Source organism: Rhipicephalus microplus, chromosome 8 (genome assembly GCF_043290135.1).
Source record: "Rhipicephalus microplus isolate Deutch F79 chromosome 8, USDA_Rmic, whole genome shotgun sequence".
NCBI lineage: Eukaryota > Metazoa > Arthropoda > Arachnida > Ixodida > Ixodidae > Rhipicephalus > Rhipicephalus microplus.
The window spans coordinates 72,074,713-72,102,469 of NC_134707.1; the positions used below are offsets into that span (position 1 = coordinate 72,074,713).

General features: G+C 41.9%; 1 protein-coding gene across 3 annotated transcripts; it reads right to left on the minus strand.

The window, feature by feature from the left end:
• Positions 1 to 6,601: 6,601 nt before the first annotated feature.
• Positions 6,602 to 26,932, minus strand: LOC142768598 (uncharacterized). 3 transcript variants are annotated; one of them, XM_075870606.1, is made up of 6 exons: positions 26,873 to 26,929; positions 21,205 to 21,389; positions 19,605 to 19,708; positions 16,576 to 16,608; positions 7,814 to 7,855; positions 6,602 to 7,368 (listed from the first exon to the last, which is right to left on the minus strand). In XM_075870606.1, exons 3-6 carry the CDS (start codon positions 19,629 to 19,631, stop codon positions 7,168 to 7,170), a joined length of 303 nt encoding a protein of 100 aa, XP_075726721.1. In that variant the 5' UTR covers positions 19,632 to 19,708; positions 21,205 to 21,389; positions 26,873 to 26,929; the 3' UTR covers positions 6,602 to 7,167. The 3 variants fall into 3 exon arrangements, with proteins under 3 accessions (XP_075726721.1, XP_075726722.1, XP_075726720.1); XM_075870607.1 differs by having other exon boundaries at positions 21,197 to 21,389; XM_075870605.1 differs by lacking the exon at positions 21,205 to 21,389 and having other exon boundaries at positions 26,873 to 26,932.
• Positions 26,933 to 27,757: the final 825 nt, after the last annotated feature.

The window sequence follows — 27,757 nt, forward strand, 5'->3', positions numbered from 1 at the left end:
GAGCACTTGTGATCATAGATTCTTAGTCTTCTAGTTATTCTTTCTTCTTTTTTAGGCAGTAGGATACTTCCTGCTTCTAGCGTTCCTTGCGTGATGCTCCGTATTTCACTGGTGGCCATGGTATATACGTAATCATACATAAAACACAATACCTTTTCCTGGAATAGTAGGTTACATTCGACGTCCTTGCAGAGGCCAGTAGAGACAGCAAGGGCCAACATGGGCAGTAGGTTCGCCCCTATCCTTTCTTGTCCTTCGCAAGCGCAATCAAACTTAGTCTTACCCTCACCACCGCTTACCATAATTAACTTTATAAATTAATGTACTTAGCCATAGTTTCAGTCATGAAACACGAATTCCCAATCAAAGGGAAAGGCAAAGTGCGCAATTATTTTCTAACTGACTGGTCGCTATCATTTCAGGGTAGTTTATGGTTTGGGGCAAGCGTAAGTAAGTTGAGGACGTCGATTTGCGGGCTTCGCAGAGATACTTTGGTGTGAATGAATACTATGAGCGATGCCGACGCTTACGGTAAGGCAACCACCAGGTGATCTGGTATGACGCTGAGAAAACTGCTCTCCTATTTGAAACGCGCTGAGCAGGGCAGCCGATTAAAAATATTGTGTTCAAGAAATTAAACGAGCATGACCCGGTACTGATTCACTTTACCGAGAACGTCGTAAAAAACAGTGGTAGGTAAAAAAAATGGCAGCATATCTACGGAGTTAATGATGGAGAGTGGGGTGAAGCATCCGTCCGTTTATTCGTTCTTGCTTCCATCCGTCCATGCGTGCGTCTGTGTGGCCGACCATGCGTCCATCCGCACATCCGCGCGTCCGTCTAATCGTGCGTCCGCACGTCCATCGCTACGTCCGTTCCTGCGTTCATCCATGCATCCGCTCCTACGTCCTTCCATGCGTCCATCCTTCCTTGCAGCCAACCGTGTGTCCGTCCATGCATCTGTCTGTGTGTCCGTTCGTCCACCCATTCAACACTCCAAGTACCACCATCTCGCATCTTTTCATCATATATTTCTCATAGAGAAGCACCGCCATCTAGCGGACATTCCAAGGACTGAACGAGAGGAGGCACACGCACACTTTCTTACGGCTTGCGCTTCGTGTCTACTTACCACCTTTAACCACCCCGAGTTCAACGTATATACAAGTTCACTGTATTCATGGCACTGTGGCCCAACGCTCGCTAAACCTTTCTAAAAGCAAGGAGGTTACGCCCAGCGAGTATAACGTAGCAACCCTTTCTTGTCAGATAGTGCTCAATGTACATACCAATGGCTGCTAAGGGGGAATGAGAGACAGGAGAATTGGGCTTTTAGTTAACGCGCACGTTGCGAATTTTTTATTGTTCAACAACGCACAAATGAAATCTCCCAGCGGCACCACTTTGGAGGTCGAAATGTAAGACTGGTTACACACTACTATTACGACTACGAGGGACAAACGGGTGCCTCTATAAAGAGCTTCACCCCTAAAAAGACACGTTATTTAATGCCTAGAAAGAATGTGGTCTTAGCGTGCCGGGTATAGGTTCTCGCATCTTTCCTCGGATCTGTTCCCGTTCAACTCCTGTCGACAATACATTTTTTACTGTCTCTTCTGACGGTAGGTGCATAGACGTTATTTCCGTGACGGACATAGATAACTAAAGTCTTGCTGGACCCAGACATAACACTTTCGTGTTCAAAATCATGGCGACAAAGACAAGCACGCTACAATGTGCGCCATATAACAACATTGTTTTTGTGTACCTCTTCCTGCATTCAGCGCAGAAATAAGGGCAAGCTGGTGTGTAGCACCCGTCTGCGTGTTTCTTTTTTGGTCTTGGTTTTTCCACCGTGCTTGCTAAGATACAAAAGCGCTCTACTTTTTGACGTGGATATTCTGGAAAACCAAGAACGTGGACGTTTTTTGATTGACTCGCTCGGATATTGAATGAATGGCACACGCAAAGAAATATTTCATTTTTTTCACCAAACGCACTCTTCTCATTGAGCAGCAGACTTTTGACCCACATTAAATAGGGCGGTGGTCATCGTACAGACATAATATTGAATGTCAGCCGTTTTTTACCCAAATATTTAAACCAAATTCGAATATGTTTGCACATAAACGTCAATATATTGAAACATGAATTGTCATTGCATTGCACGTAGTACTCGAATTACATATTTCATTTTATCACTACATCGTGCTTAAGGGTTTTCTGGCACAAATTACTGACTAAAAAAATTGATATTTTATTAGCTTTACTTAGAACTGAACATTTTAACTCGTTCATTCTTATGAAGACTTAAGGGATGCAAATCCAAAGAAACTCGCTTTGTTGGTAGGCGTGACGGTGAATTGCGTTTTGAAAGCGTACCTGTTGCAGAACTGCATGCTTCCCTAAAAACGTGTATGGTGTTTTCGTATACTGACCTCCAAAGCTGCACATCATTTGTAGTAAGGATACGACAATGTGCTGAGAATAACTGCATAAGTCGCCAGAAGCAATGTATGTATTTGTCTCGAAGAGGTATTTCAATGCATTTCAAAAAACAAAACAAAACAAACAGTGAAACCATCCAGTGTCACTAGGCAAGCGACAGTGTTACCCAAGGCGCTATGACTTTCTTTTTAAAAAACTAAACCATTGGATTGCTAAACAGATGTACGCTTCATGTTGCCCAGAATGGGCGCCGCATAGGTAAACATAGAGCAGAATATACGATCTAATACTTGATCATGAAGGACGGGCATCAAGTCGTGAAATTCTTCAAACATTGAACTGGACGATATTTAAGTCTTATATGGTTGTTCCCAGGCTTAGCTGAGTGGTGCTGGTTGTTATGATTGATTTTCAGCACGAAGAGTCTCGAGCCAAACCACCGTCATGAGAAGGCTGTTCGAACTGCGGAAAATAAATACTTGCGTGTCCACAATATCTTCGCACATCATGTAGATCAATACACAACTATTGGCGAATATTGTAGGTCTATCCACACATTCACAGCGTAGGGCCTCCGTCACATAAACATCGGTCTTTTTAGACCCGCTGTTGTCTTTCGCAATTCCGAATAAACATCTTGTTGTTGGACGGGAGCATCCCCTCCCTGATTGGACTGTTGAATTGGGGCACGAAACCCTTTTTGAACCCGCCCTTGTCTTTCCAATATCCAAATATAAATCTTTTTGGTGGACGGGAGCATCCCCTCTTTTATTGGGCTGTTGAATTGTGGCACAAAAGTTTTCTTGGAGCCACCCTTGTCATTCTCATTTCCGAATATACAATTTTTGGTGGACGGGAGCCTTCCCTCTTTGTTTGCGCTGTTCAATTGTGGTACAAAATCTTCTTGAACCCACGTTTGTCTTTCCCATGTCTGAATAAACATCTTTTTGGTGAAAGGAAGCGTCCCCTCTTTTATTGGGCTGTTGAATTGGGGCAGAAAGATCTTCTTGAAGTCGCCCTTGTCTTTCTCATTACCGAATATACAATTTTTTTTGGTGGACGGGAGTATCCCCCCCCCCTTGTTTGTGCTTTTGAATTAGGGTACAAAAGTTTTCTTGGACTCACCCTTGTCTTTCTCCTTTCCGAATATACAATTCTTTGGTGCACGGGAGCGTTCTCTCTAATTGGGATGTTGAATTGGGGCACAAAAGTCTTCTTGGACCCACCCTTGTCTTTTCACTTTCCGAATATGCATTACTTTGGTGCACGAAAGCGGTCTTTTTATTTGGGCTGTTGAATGGGATCACAAAAGTCGCCTTACAGCCCCCCTTGTCTTTCTTATTTCCAAATATACATTTTTTGGCGGACGGGAGCATCCCCTCCTTGTTTGCGCTGTTGAGTTGGGGCACAAAATCTTCTTGAACCCACCCTTGTCTTTCTCATGTTTTAATTCACATCTTTTTGGTGAACGGGAGCGTCCCCTCTTTGACTGGGCTGTTGAATTGGGGCAGAAAGATCTTCTTGGAGTCGCCCTTGTCTTTCTCATTACCGAATATACAATTTTGTTTTGGTGTACGGGAGCATCCCCTCCTTGTTTGTGCTGTTGAATTGAGGTAGAAAAGTCTTCTTGGACCCACCCTTGTCTTTCCCTTTTCCGAATATACAATTCTTCGGTGCACGGGAGCGTTCTCTTTAATTGGGCTGTTGAACTGGGGCACAAAAGTTTTCTTGCACCCACCCTTGTCTTTTTAATTTACAACTATACATCTTTTTGGTGAACGGGAGCATCCTCTCTTTGATCGGGCTGTTGAATTGAGGCACAAACCTCTTCTTGGAGCCACCCTTGTCTTTCTCCTTTCCGAATATACATTTTTTTGGTAGACGAGAGCATCCCCTCTTTGCGCTGTTGAATCGGGACACAAGTCTTCTCGGACCCACCCTTGTCTTTCCCATTTCATAATATACATATTTTGGTTAACGGGAGCATGACCTCGTTGTTCACACTGTTGAATTGGAGCACAAAATTTGACATTTGACATCAAATCCTTGGCAGTGCATTTTCGGTGGGTCACACATGTTAACGACAGCCCGAAAAGCACTAAAACAGCGAGCAAGAAGCCTTGAATGAAAAAAAAAAAGTCATTTCTTGCTTTGTGCCTTTTGGTCTGTTAGGCTCGCTGTCTTGTAAAGGCTGCTGTTTCTTGGACTGTTTACGTCTTTCACATTCACTGAATCTGTGGTGAGTAGTAAATTAGCACAATTACTATGGCTTGTACCCATTCTAGATTGTGATACGTTTCTCTAGTCTAAAGTGTCACGTCGAGCTTTAACAGCTGCGATGGTAAAAAATACCTGGGGATGTTGTGTACCACTCAGAAGTGCATACATTGTCTGCTCGCTAGGAATATTGACCACGTTGAAGTTGTTCACCATAATGTCACTGAAACTGCTTTATTGTTCGTATATCCTGATTACGCCAATAAATAAGGTAAAATTTTATGAACATCACTGGCATTGAACGTAAGTTTTTGCTTTGCTGAATTTCCAAGAAAATTTACTACTGGACTTATTTTTCCCCGCCGCAGTGGTCTAGTGGCTAAGGTACTCGACTGCTCACCCACAGGTCGCGATATCATATCTCGGATGCAGCGGCTGCGTTTTCGATGGAGGTGAGAATGTTCTAGGCCTGTGTGAGCGGATTTGGTTGCTCCTGAAAGCACCCAAGGTGGACAAAATTTTTGGAGCCCTCCACTACGGCGTCTCTCATAATTGTATGGTGGTTGTGGGACGTTAAATCCTACATATCAAATTAATCAACTAGGCTTCTTTATCGAATGTATCTATAAGAGCCACGTGGTTAATTCATATGAAAAAAAAACAGTTTCACAACTTAAAACTATGTCACTACTGCTTAAAATACTGTTATTTATAAGTGTTGCTTAAAATTTTTAGTTTCATCGACAACTGATTTGCAGAAAATGTTGTGCCTGCTCAAAAATAAATGCGTTCATATAAAATCGCTCAAGTAGAAAGGCGCTAGAAAAGGGAAGATGCAAACAAGCGATGAAAAACCGTAACCAGAGGTTATGTCGAGCCGGCGTTGGAATAAGCGAACTTGTGTTTTCAACACTAGAACAGAACTAAATTTAGTTCACTCCGTGATTCTGTTCTAGCCTTGATGAAGACAAGTCCGCTTGTTGAAAGGTCAGCTTGACAGAACTCCTGCTGAGAAATTTTTCATAAAATAAAACAAGGTCACACCGAAAAACTGTTTTCGCAGTGCAACGTAAACAAAAGTCACGTACACATTGAAACAGCGAAATCAGCGTGTTCAAAACAGCTGAATTGCGAGAACGTCTTCCTCATTTTTGAATAACCCGAAACCCACAACACGTTATCCGTTAAATCACCTCATCATCATTTTCGTCCACAATTGTACACGCGTTACTACATTGCTGTTGTTTTACCATAATTTTTCCAGGCTAATTTTAACTGTGCAAGCGTTCGTTATTTTGATCGCGCGGGTAATTTCTACACTAATTTCTATATCGCTTTGTTTCACAATAGGCATTGCGAAGAAAACGAAAAATTGAATAAACTAAATTCATTTGAATCCTCCAAAATTCAAGCCTAACTACAACCTTTTGTAATGACTAAGTGTAAACTTATTGAGCTATTTTACACCGCATTTTGCAGACAGCCTCAATATTTTAGACCACTATGCCACCTACACATACTTTCAGCAATAGGGCCGCCAAGCGATTTGTCTTTCTATAATAAATTTGCTTAGTACTAATGCTAGAATGTTAGGCCTATTCGTTTAGTGCTCGTGATGGTAGCACCACTAATTTCAATTGTTTACTGAGCACAAACGTTTTTACACTGCCGTCGTTAAGGCAGAGAAAGACCAATCACTTTTGGTTCGATATGCCCAAAGCTTAAAAAAAATTATGGCGACTGGCCTACTTCAACAACTAACACTCATCAGGAAGAGTCACATGCCTTTCCTTTGAAGGCTTCTGCTTTTACACGGGAAGTATTTTCACTCAAATATGCGATATTCGATGTTCCACGTACTGAAAACCATATTTGAAAACCCGAGCAATTTCTGAATTACCATATGAAAGAAAACGTACGATTGATTGGCGATAGATGTCTTTATAAAGTTCCTTTTTATTGCAAAACGCAAGTCAGCTCTTAGAATTTACATATCTGAAAATTCATCTAAACTGTCTACCTACGTAGTCGTTGCAAAATCTTATAGTGACGAATAGAATCAGTTTGCAGACACGTAAAGCTACATCATATTGAATTATTTCAGCTTAGTTTGCCTAAAGAAACACTGTATTGAAAAGCGGTTGAGCTGAGTGAGCAGCGCAAATGAGTGCGCGCAAAATTTAGCATTTGTTGAAGTCATTAGTTCAAAATATTTTATTACCTCCTTCAAAAGGGCAAAGAGAGCAACCTACTTCTGTAAGTTGAAGCGAACATGTGTATTTTTAACAAACAGGCATGTATGTGCATTTGCTGTTGCCGGAAACACTGTAGATGCGAATAATACCAGCCATTTGCATTCATGGGAAGTCTTACATTTTTGTATGAATGAATAATTGTATGGTTTGTTCAACAGATTATCCTTCTTTTGATTGTGTTGAGTTGTGATTGTGTTATACTATCATTCTCATAGGCCAATAATGAGCCTGACCTCTGGCTTGCCTATCATGAAGATGTAACATTATTTGTGAAGTAATTACGGTGATCGTAAAGCCCTCTTTCTATTTGCCGTGGCAGTAGCAGTCTTGTATTGCAACAATGCACGTATTGTGAATCCTTGTGTCTTCTCGTCCATAGGCACCGACAATTCCCTCTAGAGTATGTTCCTTGTAAGAGCAGGGCGATGCTGTGGCGTGAACTATGGTTCTGGAGGCAGAAGAAAAAAGCACTAGAATAAGCAAATGAAATAATGCCCGTTTATATACTTTTGATGGGTGCATTTCCTTGACTCCCCCTTAAACTGATAATTATTCAACTATTTTTTGTAACCGAACAATTATTTGCTATGAGTCTTCATCGGCTATCACTTTTCATTAATAGCTACAGCAATATGCGTAGTAAAGCTATCATACATGCTTCTTACTTATCCTGTTGCAAAAAGTATTCCCGAAAGAAAACGTAAAGTTTTGATTCTAGTAGGTCACAAAAGTAGCAGGGGAAGACAATATACATTTAATCAAAATATTCTAAAAACTTCATGAGTTTAACCAAATCACTATGTCTTGTATCTTTCAGATGTGTTCATGAGAAATAAATATATATCGAAAATATTTAACCTATTTGGAGGCTTTCGTGAAAGTGGCATACGTACACTAACATGGGCGTATGTATGGTCTTCCAGCAAGGAATGCTCCTGCAAAAAGATCAGTCTGATGTAAAATATTGAAATTTGTTTATCATCCCGGCTGTGGCGGATGAATTTTTGAAGGAGCCGAAAGTGTTCAAGGACTGTGAAATTTTATTGAGGTGCACTTTGAAGAGCCACAGATGTGATACATTAGCAGAGCCCTCCACACAACATTTGTCATATTGATATCATGGTTTCGGTTTGTTAAACCTCAGTAACTAATATGACAACCTTTCGTTAATTTGCATAATTTATTTCGTAAATTGCAAGTGCTGTCTAAGCCTGAAAGAGAACACGTAATTGACATAACAATAAACTGAACCGAAGTCGATATCTCTCATATACGGTAATGTTTTGTCAAATCAGCTATCTAGCGTACTTGTAAGGCTAGGGCACAAATATTTAACAACAAGGAGACCCAAGCGAATTGACGCTGTATTGTAACTGGTTGCTTTAGGTGTAGTGTAATAGAAATCGGGCTATTTTCGCGAATAACTGCATAATTTCAAACAGCCTAAAATATTTTTAAAGTGATTGAAACGCTGGTACAAAAGTTTTCACCCACCAATGCAGAAAATCGATAACTGCGTCTTAAAAATTGCAAAAAATTTATGATATTAGAACAATATATTATGGTACAATATTCGCCTAATTATTTCATGTACACTTCGGTGCTAATGTTCACTCCGGTAGACATTAGCGATAATTATTTCGGTGAAACCATTTGTGCACAGTCGAGAAATCCCCTTAGCTTAAAGTGAGCAGGAACGCTTCACGTAAATGAACAGAATCGGTGCCATTTATTTCGCAAGAAAGTGTGTCTTGTTTATATTACAGTGGAATATTCCTTGGTTCTCAGACTGTCGAGTCCTTATTTTATTATCCTTTGGGGGTCCAGCTTTCACAATTTCTTCTACCCTGTGCTTACTTTGCGGTCGTGCCTTATTTGTGGCATATCCCCTTGCTTCCACGTAAGCGTAAGTGTGTGACCTCCGAAGGACCTCTTCAAAAATTACCTAAGACATAGACGCATAAGCGTTAGATATTTTCCCTAAGCTGTTCTCAATTTTTGTGTTACAGAGTGTTTGCTGTCGAACCGTATGTAGCACAGTTTAATTTTTGTAATAATGTTCCATTGATAGTGTCACTGTCTGCTTGTTACGGCATATTGATGCCTCCTTCATATCTGTCTTTTCTCAACTTGCTTTTCCTTCAGTTTTGTAATAACTGTCATGTTTTTTTCTCCTTGCAACTTTTCTGTAGTTAAATACTATGCATACTTTACTGATTGGAGGCGTTGCTTTTTCGTATACTTAGCGATGTTATTAATTGTGTTTTTGAATCTTTCACGTATGCTGCCTATTATGAATAAAAACACTATCCAGAGGCTGGCATGAATTTTGAAGCAAATAGACTATTAAGTAAATATACTTCTCAGTAGAGCATTAAGGAACCGTTTTTGCAAGCTCAGTTTCGGCACGCGAGTCTTTGTTCCCAAGACAGGAAACACAATTAGATCAGTTGGACTTGCTATTGCATTTGTTTTTTTCGCAAAAATACGTGCAGTTACAGTGGCCAGACGAGTCGTATAAATAGAACTCCGCCAGGCGATGAGGTAGTGCACCTTATTACGCCACTGCATGTATTCTATGGACTATTTTTTCTCCCAAATCATCGGTAACAAGTTTTGGTACTTGAAGCATTTAGTGCAACATTCTAATTAACATACGCACTTGGGTAGTTGTCTTGAGCATCCTCTCTTTTTAATCGTTAAATGTTGAGAGTGCCGGGGCATGATCTTGTCTACGCACGCGATTGTCATATTCGGGAATTTTCGTCTTCCAACAATTATAGTTCGTTCAGTGGGTAGTTCACGTATAAAGTATAGTAATATGCTGTTGAAGTGTATGTTTCACCGAAGCACTTATTGCGAGAATTCGCAAGACGTTATACTACACGCGCATAAAAAATAAACATTGTGAGTGCAGTACACCTCCAAAGCATAAAGTTCTCAGTGCACAATATGTACCAATAGACATGGACAGGTCGTCGGAAAGCTCTTTGGACGGCGATAGCAAGCCCAGAAGTTACTACCAAGGTAATGGCACTATATGATAATGGTTGTTTATAACTACATGATCTGTTTCTTTCAAAGACGATGGTCTTTTGGCCGGACCTTCAACGCCAAAATATTGGTCTGTCTGTGTTTGTCTTTCTGCCTGTCGGTCTGTACATCTGTCTATTTGTCCGCGCTAACGATACACTAAACGGCATCACACGATAACTGGATCGGTCAACCCCATCCACAACACACAACAATATTGCTGAAGTTTCAGGCGTTCAAACTTGTGCGATCGTCAATTAAAAGCAATCATTGCACATATCGAGGCACCATAAGAACACGTCGATAGTTTGAATGTGTGTCTTTTATACTAGAGAAGGTCCACATGAGTAACTCTAAGGGCCGTAGCACTTATCACGCTGTGCTGACAGTGCAACGCGATGCTCAAAAAAGCAAGTGTTTCCAATGCTTTGCTAAGACGACACGGTCGTGGCACCTGCCCATCGCTTTGCGTTGTACACTTTACGGGTGTACATCTTTCTCCGTGGGCACGCAGGTCTTCTATCGTTTTCGAAGATAACTGCCAGGAGGCGCTCGTGTCTAATGGGCATCGATGCGCTCGTTCGCCTTCGCTGCACGGATCGACACTCTCCAACGTAGCGCTTCCAGAATACAATTCACCAATTTTCACCGATTTTCTCGCGCAGAACATCAAATAGACGTTTTGTTAACTCTCTCCACACGCAAGACTATCGTCTTTCGACGACATTTGCAGTGAAACATGAAGATACGGGGTCATTTTTTTTCTGAGGCATTACTTACCTATGACGCTCATAAAACAGAAATTGCAAAAGAAAATGCTTCTATAATTTATTTTCTTTTTAGCAGAACGCTTACTATTATAACAGGCTACTTACCCAATGGTGCTTACCTCAAAGTAGTGGCAAAATATAACTATAGGAAAGCGAAGAGAGTTCATGTTTCGGGAATATTTCGAGAAACTTTGTACTCTTCCTTGAAACTTGCAGCCATGAAAGCCAATTGCTATACTTTTTTTTTGCTCACGATGCTACGCGCAGACTTGTTCTTTTTTTTGGTAGCTTAGTAGTTCTTTTTCTTTACTAACCAAAAGAAGTATTCTAAATATGTACGTAGTTTTGGTAAACTCAGTTTTTAAGTATTCAGGTGCGGAAGGTCATCCCCCTTGAACTTGTTTTGGTAAAAAAAAAGTAGCAATACCTCGAAGTTTCTTTTATGTCGACTTTCTAATAGGCGCGTTTATTTTAGTACTTGCAAAATTTGTAATAGTATTTTACATTTCACTGATGTTATATATTTTACCACCTAAATACGCTTGCCAAGAAATATCTAAATGATGTCTATTGGGTTATTTTATTGCATGGCAGCAATCATATGGAGACTCTTCAATAATTTTTGGCGTCACTGTAGCCGTCAAGCATTTATATATATATATATATATATATATATATATATATATATATATATATATATATATATATATATATATATATATATATATATATATATATATGTGTGTGTGTGTGTGTGTGTGTGTGTGTGTGTGTGTGCAGAAGATTTATTAAAAAATGTACGACATTTGAACTGGGCACACAAACCAATGACCCCTAGTTTAGCAGCTTGCTGTGTTAGACCACTCAGCCGCATGGCTTGCATTGCATATGCCTCCGTGATAATAGTAAGAAGTTTATAGGTTTATAGACAACATTTGCGATTGTTCTTATGTAGATGTTGCAGAAGCATGGACATGTATTCCATAATGAATGCTCCCATATTTTCGTTCACTTTGATAGTGCCTTTGAGACGTGCATTAACAAAAAGCCCTTTGCTACACGCACCCATGGTGTGGATTGAAAAAACAACACCACCTACACTTTGCGTAAGACGCCATTGCCTTCCAGGAGAAACAGAATAATCCTTTCGTGTGCCCCACTTTGGAAGAAGAAGTATGTAAAAACTTTATTTAGATTCTGTTTTGCTGAAGTTTGTAGCTCATTCCTCAAACACAATGACATAGATAGCGAAAGCTGTTAGTTCATGCATGTCCTGTCTATTCCCCACATGTTCATTTCGGGCACCCTTTTTTGTGCATCAGCTGCAAGCTTCTAGTCAATATTGGTGTGACGATAGAGTTCCATGCTATCACCCTCATTCCTTTGTCGGTATGGCACATGGTTACATTTTAGCCCGATTTCCAAAAACCAGGCAAAAAAAATCATTTGTTTCCTACGCTTAATTTTTTACTGAAGTTATCCACAACTAGGAGGTTCATAAAATGTAAAATTGAAAAGCACTGTAACTTCCAAAATGTGTTCCAGAAAAAGCTTGGGTCCATTGAGATGGTGTCAGTCAGTCTGAAACGGAATGCGCGATTCTTCTAGTATTAGTGCGTGGATTGTAACAGGCGTACACACATCTTTGGCCAACCTCGTTTAGAAAAGTCTCTTATGCTCAGGCCACAATTACTTGAGTTTACCCAAGTGAACTTTCTATTAACATGCGCTTTACCCTAAATCTGAAAGTAGCTTCTTGTATTACTGATAAAGTACAGGTAGAGTACACTCTACGACGTGCAGATGTATGAAGATTCTGGAGTTGGGGGTTACTTCGGAGCCTAAAAAAGTAGTATGAAAATAGATGAAGGAGCATGAGAACAGCAGATGAAAAGGAAACTATTTCCAGCATTTAGGTAAAGGGCATTCAATAAAATTTGAGGGAGCATTGAACACGCAGCAAGTATACGACTGGCAATATACGGGAATGGGTAACAAGGAGCACCAGGAGAAAGAGAAGCTTTCATGGGTCTCATGACTTGACTCAATGTGACTGGAATGCAACAGCTTTTTCTCGTTTTTTTCAGTCGACTATATTGACTAACAGAAAACATTTCTGCACCTAGGTGGCTTTTCATTGCCTTTGGGATTTCACCCTACACGAGTTTTGAACACTTACTATTCCAGTGGAGTCGGTTAAACACTTGTGCTGCACTATAGTTCGACGCACGTATGACCAAGCCACAAGAATAACTGAAGACATCTTTATTTATTGCCATGCCACGCTGTGATGACGCAGTGATATCACAGTAACTTCATGATGACACCTACACCCTTGGTGATATAATCTGCCACAATGATATCGTGGGTACTGCTTAGCCATCTCTAGCCATCTTTTGAAACGCTCCCACTGATACCGACAATCGCTTGTGTATCGTGAGGCATCTAACATATTTGTATCAATTACTAAAGTTTATTACTATTGCAAATTTTAAAAGCACTTACACGAAATGAACAGATGAGAAAAAACAGAAAAAAGAGAAAAAAAACATATCCGACGAGAAAAAAAAAAACCAAAGACAAGGATGCGTCTTCCTTGGTTTATTATCTATACTGTTCGCTGGTCAAATTTGCATTAGGAGAATTTAAATTTACAATTTCTTGCGGAATGAAACCTTCGGATTAACCGCACGGATCTTCTACATCACTTAAAACAAGTGAAGTGCTGAAATCTCCTCACAGCACCAACCTATAGAAGCGGACGCTAGCTCAAAAATTCCTGCATTAACCAAGAAATAAATATTTACCCTACATATGGCAACCACGCTACTACAGAGGAGAAGGAGGATAGAAAGAGGAAGGACCGGGGGGTTTGCCAGTTCTCAGACCAGCTGGCTATACACTGTCGCTAGTACGGAGCAGTCACATGCACATGAACCATCTAAATAACTAGACTGCTGCGAAGAGACGTCTGACGAAGGAAAGTTTATGTGCACCGCTGCGCCATAACAAGATTGTGAGAGAAAGTATGAAGGACAGAGCATTGCTACTCTGACCGCTCAAGCATTTGATACAGATAATCAACTATCGAAGTTGGAACATGCGGCTCCAGTGTTTACCACGAGCTGTGACCTATGCAAGCGTCTTCTGTTGTAGCTTTTGATGTATCAGTCACTACATTTCCTGAGAAACGTGCACGTCATAATTGGCGTGTGATGACCATAACTTTAATGATACTAAGTATAACTACAGCCTTTTAGGGGTGGTGTTTAGTACTGCGGTCGACATCTTCCCAAGCAATATCTGCCGACAAAATCTAAAGAGAAGATAGTACTAGTGTGTAGACTGTTCAAGTTCGCGTATTTACCCTGCGAGCATGAGACGTTATGATTTTTTTTTGTCTTAAAGTGCAGAGCTCACACTTTTGAAGAAATACGGTAAAGCTGTATAACAATTTTCAAGTGTTGCAAGACATAAAACTCACAGTTTAAGCGATTTCATGGTACTCTTGAGACTAGATGTGTTCACAGAGTAATTATGTCTACACAGTCCACGCACAGATATGTCCACACAGTAAATACTGTGTACTTTGAAAAACGCAAATGAATCAACTTGACGCATTTTTGAAGTGTACAGTTTAAGTATTAGCAATGCCATGAATTATTGAACATTTTGGAAGTTTTATTTTGCGAATAAACAATTCATAACTTCCAAAGCATAGAAACTGTTTTAAACTCTGAAGCAGTAGCGTAGCGAAGGAATCATGAAGTTCAACGCTTCCCTCCACAAAGTTTTCATTTTTGCTTGTGTACACGCACGTGTGCAAACGCACGCGCGATTATACATAAAGTATCCTTTAACTCTCCCTCTTTCTGAAATATCCGCATTGTTAAAGTAGCTAAATCGGAGGTGATTAGGTAACCCGCGATTATTCCGACATCATATGAAGGCATGACGTAATTACTCGATGGCTCGCTTGATTTGCTTCTGTTTCGCTTTCCCACAGCTCCGAGGTTGCACGCCGGGAAGCCCTCTTCGCTTCGGCCTCCGCTAAGTCTCTTACCACTAAGTCTTGGCGGCGAGCACGAGCTGCTGCGGCATTGCGAGTCTGTGACGCTGCTGCATCGGTTTCTGCAGCGTTCATACTGTGGAGTGGTAATGAACATGCTGGACAGCGATAGCATATTGCACCTTCAGCAGGTGGCACCAGTGGCGTTTTCCGTGCAGTCGTATCATGCCGTATGTTCGTCTGGGCACCATGCGTATGGTGCCGCATGCTCGGCTGGGCCAGCCACGACACGAGCGCACGCCACCGCAGCACCACGGAGGTTGACGGTGGAGCGCCGTGCAATCCCATCAGCCCACGCGCATTGGTAGACGACGCGGTGACGTTTCATCATAGCAGGTGTAATTTACAGCTGGCGCTGCCGAGAAACACGGCTGGGAAGTACGGGAAACGCACGTGTGCTTGCATCACCCAAACGCGCTCGCGCGAAGCTACTTTTTCTGCCTGCATTCCAATGGACACCGAAGGCAATGCTAAAATTACTGTAACTCTTGTCGAGTTAGTGCAGAATCGATGCAGCACGACCGCCTGATGAACAGGCGCGCACCTACTGCACACATAGTCTCGAAGGTGTCTCTAATTGTTTGATTTTCTGTCGTTTGCACTTTTATAACCAGTACAAACAGGGTGCTGGGAATTGTCGTCTGCTAAATGGCATCTCTCACATACAGCGCTGCTGTAGCAGATTCGAGTTTTGTGGTTCACACGTTCGGCTGGGCTCTAGCGATGCATGAAGCTTCGGTGGTGTTTGACGTAATTTCACTTCCACCGTCACGGTGCCAGTGCACCTGAGCCTAATATGCCAAAAGAGGGTTCGCTGAGCGGGCTTCCAGTGAAGAGAAAACAATGTCGCCAAACGCGAGCCTTGTACACAAGCGCGGCCCTCTAGTGGTCTTTTGCCTACTACAGCACGAGAAGTCGAGCATGTGGGCGCTGCTTTCGGGATTTACCAGATAGAATGCAGCTACGAGAGCACAGCAGTACCTCTTAGCAGAAGCATTGAGAACTCGGGTACACGACACTATGAACATACAGGGCGTTATTTTAAAAAATTCTGACTAGCAAGCTCTCAAAAGTTCTTTCTACGCCCTTGATTGCAAGTGAGCTTCCTACTCACAATTCCAAAGACATTTTTTGTTCTTAAAACCTCCAGTTCGTGCTTTGCAGGCGAACTGATCTTTTTCTTTACTGAAATTCTGAGAGAACCTCTAGTGGGAAGTCCGAATCTTTTTGAGTTAAAATTTCACTATGATCTGTAAGTTTACACAGTTTTCTTCATTCGTCATATCTGCGAATACTGCATACTTTAGGAGGTGCGAAATTGATTTCTTGGTTTTTCCAAATTGCGATATAATTACAAGTTCAACCCCCCAGCCCCATCAAGGACGTGGCCCGCAGACGCGGCTGTATGTAGTCATCGCCTTCTCAGGACCAAATAAAGTTATCCAGTCAGTCAGTCAATTACTAGGTTGAAATACACTATAAGTAATCTGAAGAACGCTTTCATGTATGGAGTGGTTTGCCTCTACAGTCGAAGTTATAGTGTTTGAGCTGCGCTACTAATTACGCTATCATGATTTTATGATTACTCAACACATAAAAGGAACTCATAAAACACATAAAATACATAAAAGGAACACACAAAAAGGACATAAATAATTTATCATGCTTCTGAAGACACTAGAAGTATGGTGTTATTCAGCTCAGAATGTATTATTTCTAATATATATATTTTAAGGCAGACTTTCCTGCAATGCAACTGTTAGCGCAAAAAACCAATACGTACCAGGAAAGATGCAGTTCTTCTTAGGGCCTGGTGCTGCAAGTGTAGACAATATAATTACAGTCATGTAACGCTCACTAGACAAATTATATTGCAGTGAAACATGGTAGAGAATTTCTTCAGCAGTAATAAGTTAGCTGAGGCCTTTCAAGTTGAAAACAAGGAAACTCCAACTCACTACATCTGTGCAAGCTCAGAAATTGCGAGATAACAGTGACATTATTCATCTCTTCACCACCGATTTATTGTTGCGAAAAATCTAAGCTTCTTTCTTTTTCGCGATGCGTTTTTACTGGTACGTCGATTTTTAGTGATACGTACGTAGCCGACGTATCAAAACTTTCATCAGCATTGCCCTGCTAATTTTGTTACAGAAAACTTCTTTTTCATAAGAATGTATTCAATCGTAATCATCGGGTGTGGCACCACAGCCTTACTCCAAACCTTAAAGCCTGGCTTATCGCGCGCAGTCGCTCAGCCTCACTTACCGACAGAGACAAGTGCACGCCGCATATTCAAGGGAGGCGAAAATACTATAGGCTCGTGTAGTCAAAATTTCAAAATACTGAAGAGCTCCAGGTGGTCAAAACTTCCGGAGCTCCCCACTGAGGCGTTTTTTATGATCATATGGTGGTTTTGGGACGTTAAACCCCACATACCAATCAAATCAATAAACAAGTAAACGCTGGCGCCGCAGTAGCCATTTAGCTACAAAGCTGGTGAAAGGCGTGTAATATATTCGCAACTCAACTAACGTGAAACCTGGTGAAGGATGAAGAGTGCAGAAATTTATTAAACGTGCACGCTTCAAATTTTTAACGTGATAGCGTTGAACACCTTCTTTCGCAAAAATGTTGGCGTCGGACTCGGAATCAGCATCGGCGTTGGCGTTGTCGTTGGCTTCGTGGGTTGCGAGCGAAAAGTCATTCTATGTGTGACTGAAAAATTAAGAACAATTGATATAAAATAAATGAATGCTACAAAATCATGATGCACAGTGGGGACCGAGCCAGGGCTGTTTTGGTTCTAGTATACGGATCGAACCGGGTCGTTTGCGTGACAAGTGGATGTTCAACCACACGGCCCGGCTTTTGCTTGTAAAAAAAGTGAAAAGAACTTCCTCTGCTTGGAATTTCAGGGAAAGTGGCATTCATGGTTCATAAACACACGTGTCTTGTTTACATGCTCCATAATGCAACATGAAATATTGCAGTAATAATGCGTGGTACAAGCTCCCATTACCAACGGGCGTTAGAATATGTGATAATCATATAAGATCTTTGGTTGAAAGACAGCACACCACTACAGAAGCTACACACGCTACTATGCCTATTTCTTTAAAGCCACGAAGTTAGTGCATAGCCAATTCGAAAAGAACGCATGCACTAAGCTCTTTAAATACGCACTAGGAACAGAATATCGCTATCGCGTTCAACTTCTAAAGGCTAAACTTTAGGGTTCTCTTATCTTTATTGTTCAACTACAAGTAAGAAAAATCTCCTACCGCCACTAAATCGCCTGTCAAGATCCAGAGCCTCTACAAAGGGGGGGGGGGGGGGCAGTGAAATGTTGTGCAGCACACTCTCTCGCTGGTGATAGAGCGCTTTTATAGTGAACACGTGCCGTTTGCTCTTTCTTACCACGCAGTGAGGGCAGAGGCAGTGCTGATTAAGCATAATGCGACTCACTAAACGAGTGGTATCAAAAGGCGTATCATGGTGACAAACAGGCACACTGTGCGAAGTATGTTGGACGTTTTTGATGCAATGATTGAGCATGTAGCAATGATGCAGCTATACGGACTGTGAAATCAATCGCTCTTGTTGCATATGATATTCTATCTTTAGAGTGATTGAACCTAGAGCTATGTGATAGATAATGGTGCACAAATGTCGTATTCAACTTGGTCTATCTCGACAACCGCCAATGGGAAGGTGACACTATCTCTGTGTGTTCCACAGTTCGCCAAGGGTACATGCTGTCACGTTTGCTACTTTCGGTCTACATTGAGCTGCTTAGTTAGGATGTATCATTAAACAAAAGCAGTGTTGAATAGAGCTTGCTCTCATCTCAGGTTAATCTACTTGCTTATGTGAATGACATCGTTGTTTTAGGAAAAAACATAATATGATTGAGCCAACAGCTAACATTGAAAAGCTTTGCTTATACACGGGTTGTAAGATAAAATGGCGGACCAGTTCTCATTTTTGGCACAGTGACTGGTGTACGACGCCAGACGTTTTCAGCACATTCGCAAGTACCCTGTACCAAAAAGTATGAGATTGTGACTTTTGACAAGTATGAGAGCACAGAAAATTATCGACTGGAACAAGCACCTCATTCAAAGAGAAATAACACATGGAAAAATACAGATCACGTGATGTCGTTGTCCCACTGATGTGTTTGAAATGCAAGGGCTTGCACCTGACTGACAAACAAGAATCACATGACCTATCAGCTAGCTCTTGGCACATACCTGCAAAGAGCTATGCGCAGGTACCGACTAGTACTACTATTTCAGGTATGATAGAATGAATTCACATGCGCCTAAGCGTTCGAGCGAATATGATGCTCCACTGCTGACCTAAAAATCATCAGATCGAACCCAGGCCACATTTCAATGCTAAAAGAACAGTAGAATTCCGTTTACTTGCTTTATGAGCAGGTTAGGAATTTTGTGGAGTTACGGTGTAGGCCGGTGTGCTCAGATGTGAGTACAACTGTGCACGTTAAAGAACCGCAGGTGGTCAAAATTTCCGGAGCCCTCCACTACGGCGTCTCTCATAATCATATGGTGGTTTTGGGACGTTAAACCCCACACATCAATCAATACTTCTTGGAATTCTCCACTACTGCATCTTTCATCACTTCGTGACTCCGAGACGTAAAATGCTGAATTGTAACATTATGATTATTGCTGTTGGTAATATACCTAATATTGCTAATAATGTTATCATTAATATTATTAACAATGACAGAACACCATTCTTCTTACGTCAATGACACAGCTTGTCTGTCAACGTAATACCTACGTGGTGGGTTAGGGCCCGCGTCCACATTTGCCGGTCCTTGCTGTACCAAGAACATGAGGCACACCATTCTCATCAAGAAGAAGAAGCGCATCCTCATTCGTTACCTGAAAATCAAGCCTCTAATATGAGAAGACTCATAATCCTGTATACATTACAACATCTTATAGAAACATCCAATTCATCTCTTTGTTACAACCACGTCCCCTGTGTTTAGCACTCTATTTGAAAGTATGATTTTACAAGATGTAACTCGAGTGTGAGTGTTTGTAACTGCAAGTTTTGTGCATGTCATGTTGAGTTACATAATACTACCTCGTATCTCGATGAAAATGTTCACCTTGGTGTGAAAATAAGACTTTTTAGGCATCTATTATAATCGCCACTTGAAGTAACCGCAAAATTGCATGTTTCGGAAAGTTGAATTTATTATCTATTATATGTACACAAGTATTAACTTGCTTTCATGAATTGTCGTACACACAAATTAGGGTATGTGTATTAACAAGGCACCTTCACTTTAAATGAATTCGAATAATAGCTTTCACTCATAGTCAAACATCATATGCTTGTACGCATCCATTGTACAAAATCTAGTTCCCTGGCGACAACATATTATTTAGTGCGGCAATCACAAATACAAGGTTTTCTTAAGGAATGCCATCTATAGGATTTGCAGAAGAGCACTGTGTTGATAAGTATGTACACTCTTATGCTTAAAACTTTTTGTTACAGCTGATTTATCTAAATAGTCCACATAAGTACATTTGTTAAAGACCACTACTAAAAACAGCGCGTATTTTTTGCTTTAATGTTACAAAGACCGTACTCAGAGTGTTTTATCAAGGGTGTGGCTTTTTTTCTTCAAACCGAGTGGCCTGTCGCTTTGGTTCATTGAATGCTCACAGTTAGCCTTTTAGGGCGAAATCCTCTAATGTATCATACTCTCGTAGGCTGGCGTCTCTAATACTCCCTGACACGGTGGCAGCTGTGGCAGCTCGTGTTTACGCAGTAGCATATAATGAGCTTTATGAGCGATAAAAGGCGAATGGCGTTAGCATGATGCGCAATGTGCGAGATAACAAGCGCATGCGACATGGAGGTAGATATGCCTCACGTCTCGCTGCGTTTCGCTGTAAAAAGTAAAAAGAAAGCAAGAAAACATTCAGTTTGTTTGCCTTTTGACTGGAACACTAAAAAAAGAGCATATTCAGCCGAATGGCCTCAGGCATTCACAACCACAATTTAGAACATACAAAGTCTCCTTCAACTCATTGACTGCCAGGTAACTACCAAAGGTAAAAACTGTGCTGCCTCCATACCACGATACTCCGACCTTTCTTTGTTCCGGTATTTCGTGAAATAGCCTTCCCATTGCTTAAAATCGCGTAGCTTGCCATAGAGCTGAATCTATTTATTGATTGCAATCCCACTGTTATTTGTGCTGCAGTGCAGGCACAGAGAACTCAGCCAGCGGGCCATCCGTTTCAAAACTAAGAGAACAATCTATGGTGTTGAAGGAGCTTTACGGCGAAATCTGTATATGTAGAGATGCAGTTTTACATTGAAAGCTGTATATGAAACAAAAAAAAAACCTGCTGACAGCGGCTTCAGAAGCGGTCTGTATTGGCTGTCCCATCAGTCACTCCATTCTCAGAATTGTACCCAAGCACCCGCGGGAATGGCTGCGTTGTGAGTGGCGTCGTTCATCATGTCGCCGCCATGAGGCCCAGCCTGCACGCATCAGTTTCTCCCGAAATCTTCCACGTGGGCATACCACGGATAACTCTGGAATAGCGACGACAGTGGAAACGTGAGAGAGCTAGCATTCACCGGGCTGATGATTCACTTCTGACATAAAAACATGCCCGGGAGGCCGAGTGCCGACAGAAAATGCGCACCTACGATTCGGCAGCTTCATAAGCTGCACTAAATCGTGAACGAGAATGCAAGTACCAGTGGCGGGCGGATCCTTCAAACCACGCCACTGAGGTAGCTCGTTATTTCAAGCGCTTACAACAACGCAGCGTCGAACAATGAATGCGTGATTATTGCAGAAAGTAAACGGGTACCTTTCATTTCCGAATTTAGGTGACACAGCGCAGTGCCTACGATATTCTAGACACTATATCTACGTCTAACAAGTGGCGTTGGGACGTCGACGTGATGATTTCGGGAACGTGCTTGCCGGCACGAACGCCCGCTTTCGGCGAAAGCTTCTACACCGGAACTTTGGCTTCGGCGGCCATGTCTGCGACCGCCTGGGGCTCGATAACACCCACTGTGATTGCCACATTGCGAAGTGCACTTAACCACTCAAGAGCAGCACTTGAAATAAACATTATGGCAAACCGAAGCGAAACACCCCGCCGCGGTGGTCTAGTGGCTAACGTACTCGGCTGGTGGCCCACAGGTCGTGGGTCCGAATTCCGGCTGCGGCAGCTGCATTTCCGATGGAGGCGGAAATGTTGTATGTTCGTGTGCTCAGATTCGGGTGCATTTTAAAGAACCCCAGGTGGTCGAAATTTCCGGAGCCCTCACCTACGGCATCTCTCCCAATCATATGGTATTTTTGGGACGTTAAACCCCCCATATCAATCAATCAATCAATCAATCAATCAATCAAAGCGAAGCCAATTGTTTGTCTAACCTCCTTAAAAAGCACGCACGTGTAAGCAATAAGGAAAGTTATTACTGCGAGAAAAACGAGACACGAGAACGAAGTGAACGGGACGATCAAAAAGGACAGGCTACGATCGTCCTGTCCACTTCGTTCTTGTGTCTCGTTTTTGGCACAGTTATAATGGTCCTAAATTTCTTCTAAAGGCTTCTGAAGTACATGTAACCAATAATTGTGAAAGGCTTCAGTGCCACGTCGGGTTGAACCCGCTGCTAAACACCGGGCTCGACCTATCAGCTTTCGATGGTCAACCATTTGCACGGAGTGCTTCGGCGGTATTTTTTTTATCTTTCACAAACAGCTTAATTCCCGTTCCGAGGAGTGAAGCAGTGTTCGCCCTGTTTGTTTGCGTTGAGAGACTAGCACGTAGAGGGGTGCACGAGAATTTGCTGATGCCTGCTAAGATAGCATTCGAGCCAGCGATTGCGACCACACCCGTATAATCAACGCTCGAAGCTTTTATTCGATTGACATGTCCCACTTCTTCCCTAAACATTATTTCATGCTTCATCGAGATTAGCGGGGTGGTTCATCTCAGATTAAGAGGAAATAAAAAGCACTCCTCACCACGGTGCTGCTCGCATTAGGTAGTGAGGTTATCACGTGCTTTTGCGTGCGGCGAATCGCAGTCAGCACGTTTGATCTATGACTAAAGCGCATTCGTCGTTTGCGCACACGCGTTTCTACGCGCTGGTAGAAGGTGTACAATGTGCAAGGAGGAAGCGTTATTGATTGGGACTTTACACATAACTTGGGGATGTGAAAACCCAGTGACATTGGTGACATATTTGTTATCACGCTTAAAAAATCGCCGCATATTCACAAAATAAATGTATGATGATAAGTGGGCGAGGCCCCCTAGGTTATCTTGTAGACCAGAAATCCTCTGTACCTGAGGGCCCGCGAGGCCACATATTTATTCTCACAGGCTCTGACTGCAGCATCCCGACTACAATCCTGCGCTGCAGCAGCTTTGCGAGCCCTTCGTTTGACAGTCACCTTGTCTTCTTCAGTGTCCATAGTAGAGCAGTGTAATTGCCAAAGCGTATTGAGTGATTACCGGCGAATAGACAAGAAGTGGGCCGAGAGCAAGCGGTTTATATGACATAAACTATGTAGTAGTCACCTACCAAACAAGTGGACGGGCCGAAAGAAAAAAGCGAGTACCAGCGCGCCATCAAGTGAGCGCTATGTAAATCAAACAAAAGTACAGCTGCGGCTCGAGCAAAAACAGCGAGTAGCAGCGTGGCCACAACGTCGAGCCGGCAGACAAGTCTTCACCCTATGGAGCTTGGCCTGTCTTAGATTAAAGGTAAGCAATTGAGAGGACTCAAAGCTCAACGCTACTTAGGCTTTCCGTAAACACAATAGCTTGTTAAAATGTAGAAGAGTGTGTACCTGGTTGACGTTACGCTCACCATACCTAAAATGAAAGTAGTATATTCATTGGTATCTGCGTAACTTTCCCCCGTACTTCCATAAAATTACAGACATTCATATGCTTCTTGGGAGTTTTTCTTCGTGGTTCTGATGGACATTTTTGCAGTGCGAATGTATCTACGTCCTTTGCAATAGTGAGTATTGAAACTTTTTTCAAATAAACAACGTATTGGCATGCACACGAAACCTGTATCACAAACCAAAGAGAACAAAGCTCTTTATTTATTGATATGTTTCCGTAAACTGAGAAATATGAATTCCGCTTTCGAATGTATACAGAGAGAGTGGCCTAAGTATTCTTCCTCTAATATAAACTGGTTGTCTACACTGTGTCATTGTCACTATCCATTCTGCGTGTCCAGTATCATCATTATAGTTTTCTTTATTAGTCTATGTGTGCGTTTATTAGCACACAATTGTATTTATTCAATCAATGTTCTTGTATTTCACGGAAGTTTGCACTATTGTGACCAGCATACAAGTTATCACAATCCGCGGAAAGATGAGGGAGATGATCTACGTTAATTCAGCTTATCTGCCAAAGAAAAAGGTAAGTTTCGCTCGTAATCGTAACTCGCTCCCTGATCGCAGCACACGAAGAGCTAAAGAACCAAAACATGAAATATGTCAGAGTTACAGCACAAGGACGAAGCAATCATAGCAATAGCAACACATTGGTCTGTCACACAAATGAAAGCTAGGAGATTTAGGAACCATCCGAGATGTAATTCATATGGTCGTTGGGCTTGAATTGCCAGTAATAGAGTAACAACAGTATGTAAACAGGTGTTGTGGGGAACAGTTGACTGTGTGACGTCGGACAGGAGGCGAATTCAAATTTTAGCAACGAGAAACTCCACAAGGCTCTTGTTTTCTCCTCGAAGTATATTAACGTTGAAATATGCGTTGACTATCACCGGCACAACCTCCAGGCACACAGCACGGAAGTTGTGCAGCAAGAAGTGGAGACATTAGCCTGTAAGCATCCTCGTGAGATGAACGCTGTTGCGACGACGAAGACGTGTGATGTTTTAATGGCGCAAACGTCACCACAACTCAGTGGGGACGCGAGCTGAATTAATACATTTAAAATGAGGGTGGCGGCGCGCATTTCGATTGGAACTAGATTCACAGGCACGACAGGACCAGCAACTTCCCGAATAGTCCTGGACATGATGCGAGTGATTCTTCTTGTTTCTTCACGGTTAGAATCAAGCCAGGGTTCTTTCGGAATGCACCTTTCATCCAATCATATGTGCTTTAGTGAACACACCGCTCCATTGATGAAGCTATTGGACACATCGATGTTTAGGGAAATATTGTATGACTTGCCCAAACAAAGAACAAGCTTTTTTCAAAAATGTTTTAGGCGCATTGAGAGTAAGTCAGTGGTAAATATTGTGTATACAAAGCTCGCGGTTAGTGAGATGGACAATACGAGTGGCTTGGCCTAGTTGGTTAAGCCAGGCCACTGTGAAGTAAGGAGCCACTGGTTCGAAATTACCCGGTGAGTGTCTTAGTACCTGATGTGTGAAATAGCTCGTCGTTAGACATATTAGGTGTGCGTGCGCAGCCGCCGTAGCAGCCTGATTCCCATTTTTAATGAGACGCCGCGTCCCTACAGCTGCTGGAGACACGCAACTAAACCTGTCTATGGCTATGAAGATGTTCTGTGAATATATATATATATGTATATATATATATGTATATATATATATATATATATATATATATATATATATATATATATATAGTATGAGTAATAATTCAATGGGCCAGTTAGTCTTTGTGAAGGTATGGGATATGGCACAACGGGAGCGTTGTCAACAAGGATAAATATATTTATTTCCCAACAGTTTCGGGAGGGGTCCTCCCTTCATCAGGGGATGAGTTATACTGACATGAATTTCCAAACTTCGTTGCTGCCGCGTCCCTCTCGCCTTGAAACATGTTTGCGAGAGTAAGAGGGAACTAGAAAAAAAAGAGGGGGGGAGAAAAAAAAGTAATAGAAAGAAAAAAAAGAAAGTAAAAAAGAGGAAGAACCACTGTCAATACTGAGAACGAAACCAACTGTCCGTGTACGTCCACATACGTTTCTTATCACGTGCTGTTCAGTTCTCGACGTGTGTCGGGCCACCCATGATTATCGCCGCGGTGCCGGCAGGGTCCGTGACGGCGTGTGTAAAGAAAGGGTTTCCCCGTATTGGGTCGGTCGGCTCTTTTTGCCTTTAATCTTCGTCCGTTTCCCTTATATATATATATATATATATATATATATATATATATATATATATATATATATATATATATATATATATATATATATATTTGTGTGTGTGTGTGTGTGTGTGTGTTCACTTCAGGAACTTGACGGCGACGGAAAAATTCAGCTGAGAGTGTTCATATAGCTGCTACCGCAATAAAAGCAAGCGGAAGTGTAAGAGAGCGTACAACGAAGGACAGATGCGACGCGCAGAGAATGCGCACTTTCGTTCCCACTGTCTTACAAAGCTAGCATTGCGATGGCTGTGTAGATCAAGGCAAATGGGTCTCGTCTGGCGGCACTGGTTTACGGCCGATGTTCGCAATAGCACCCGTAGACGTTTAAGTACATGTTTTAGGCATACATACTTGCTTACAGTTGTCTATAGTAACAGCAGCACTCTTACGTGATGTCTTTCGCTATTGTTTACAGAAGGTGCAACAACAAAAGCAACCTATGTTGCTCTCTAAACTGCACACGAAGTTACCAGTAAATATGTGGTCAAAGTGTTGGCCTAACACACTAACCATTTGTGTTCAATTACCAATACCTGTTATTGCATGACACAGAAATGGTAGATGTTGGCGTCAGTCAGTGCACAGTATTCATCATTTGGCGATTATGAGCGGCGAGCAATGGTATCCATGGGCGAGCATATAGTGGCTTTAGAGCCAAGACGATGGATCGTTTTCCGTCATTGCTGACATTTGATCTAAATAAGCCGTCGTTACTAAGATCAGAGCCCTTGTCCCTCTTTAGCAACAATGGTAACTAGATTTGGACTAAAAAGTGAGTTTCATAGATGGCATTCCCATTGTCACTTCGACAGAATGGGGCAACAAATCTATTGCGACGATTTCACGTGTTGAAAAGCTTAGGTGAACATACCCTTAAATTCACTGCAGTCAACAGCAGAACAAGAAAAAGCAATGAAGTTGGCACCTTAGTGAATAAGGATGATTACTAGAGCCCGAGAGGCTATATATGGTAGAAAGAGTGGGCGTGGCTCTGTAATGGCAGTAATGCCTGTTCCAACGCCAGTAATAGACAGTTTTTTACGCATAATAACAATGTTTTTATGCTTCAACGCAATAAACATAGACACATTGACTGGTGGTGGTGGTGGAGAAAAATAGCAAATCGACAAGGTCATGACGCAGCTTTCAAATAGTTATTCTAAAATGAATTACGTATGAAAATGGTTAACTGGAGACTTATCGAAGGTTCACGCTGCAGCACGATCGCTTTATTGATGACTGGGTTCCCAGAAAGGATAAAGAGCTTGAATGGCGACACAAAGGTCGCGCGAATGACTGATGGCCACCAAGGCAGCATCTGTTTGGAGGCAAATTTATAGAAACATTTTCACCAAATGTAAGCAGATATAGACACGCAGAAGCCTGAATGATCTATGAAAAATGTAACTCCTTTTTTACCGTTTGAGATGTGCACGATCATGCTGATTCAAAAAATATCAGAGGTCTGTCAAAACTAATCGACGCAAAATTACTTGCTCTTGAAATATGAACGATTGTACAGAATACATTGTGTATTAGTTAACGCAGTTTTTATGAAATCTCTTAACGTTAGAGAGTAGTGGAATATCATTGTGAAATTTCATAATTTTTGAAGACTCGTAATGGTGAATATTCAGCTCATTCGCTGCCCCGAAGGTCGGGCGATTGGTGGGATTCCACCTGCCGCACCACCACTTCTGTGGAGGTAAAATCTTGATGCCCATGATTACAGTCTGCCATTGTTCGGCTTCTATTG

Bases quoted from the DNA above. Each gene is read 5' to 3' on its own strand.
- LOC142768598 (XM_075870605.1), bottom strand. From the start codon at position 19,631: ATGTGGACGCGGGCCCTAACCCACCAC. The intron at 16,609-19,604 runs GTAGGTATTACG...CTACACTTGCAG, and splicing joins CGCGGGCCCTAACCCACCAC to CACCAGGCCCTAAGAAGAAC. The intron at 7,369-7,813 runs GTACGTATGCCA...TTCTGCCTCCAG, and splicing joins ATACATACGCCCATGTTAGT to AACCATAGTTCACGCCACAG.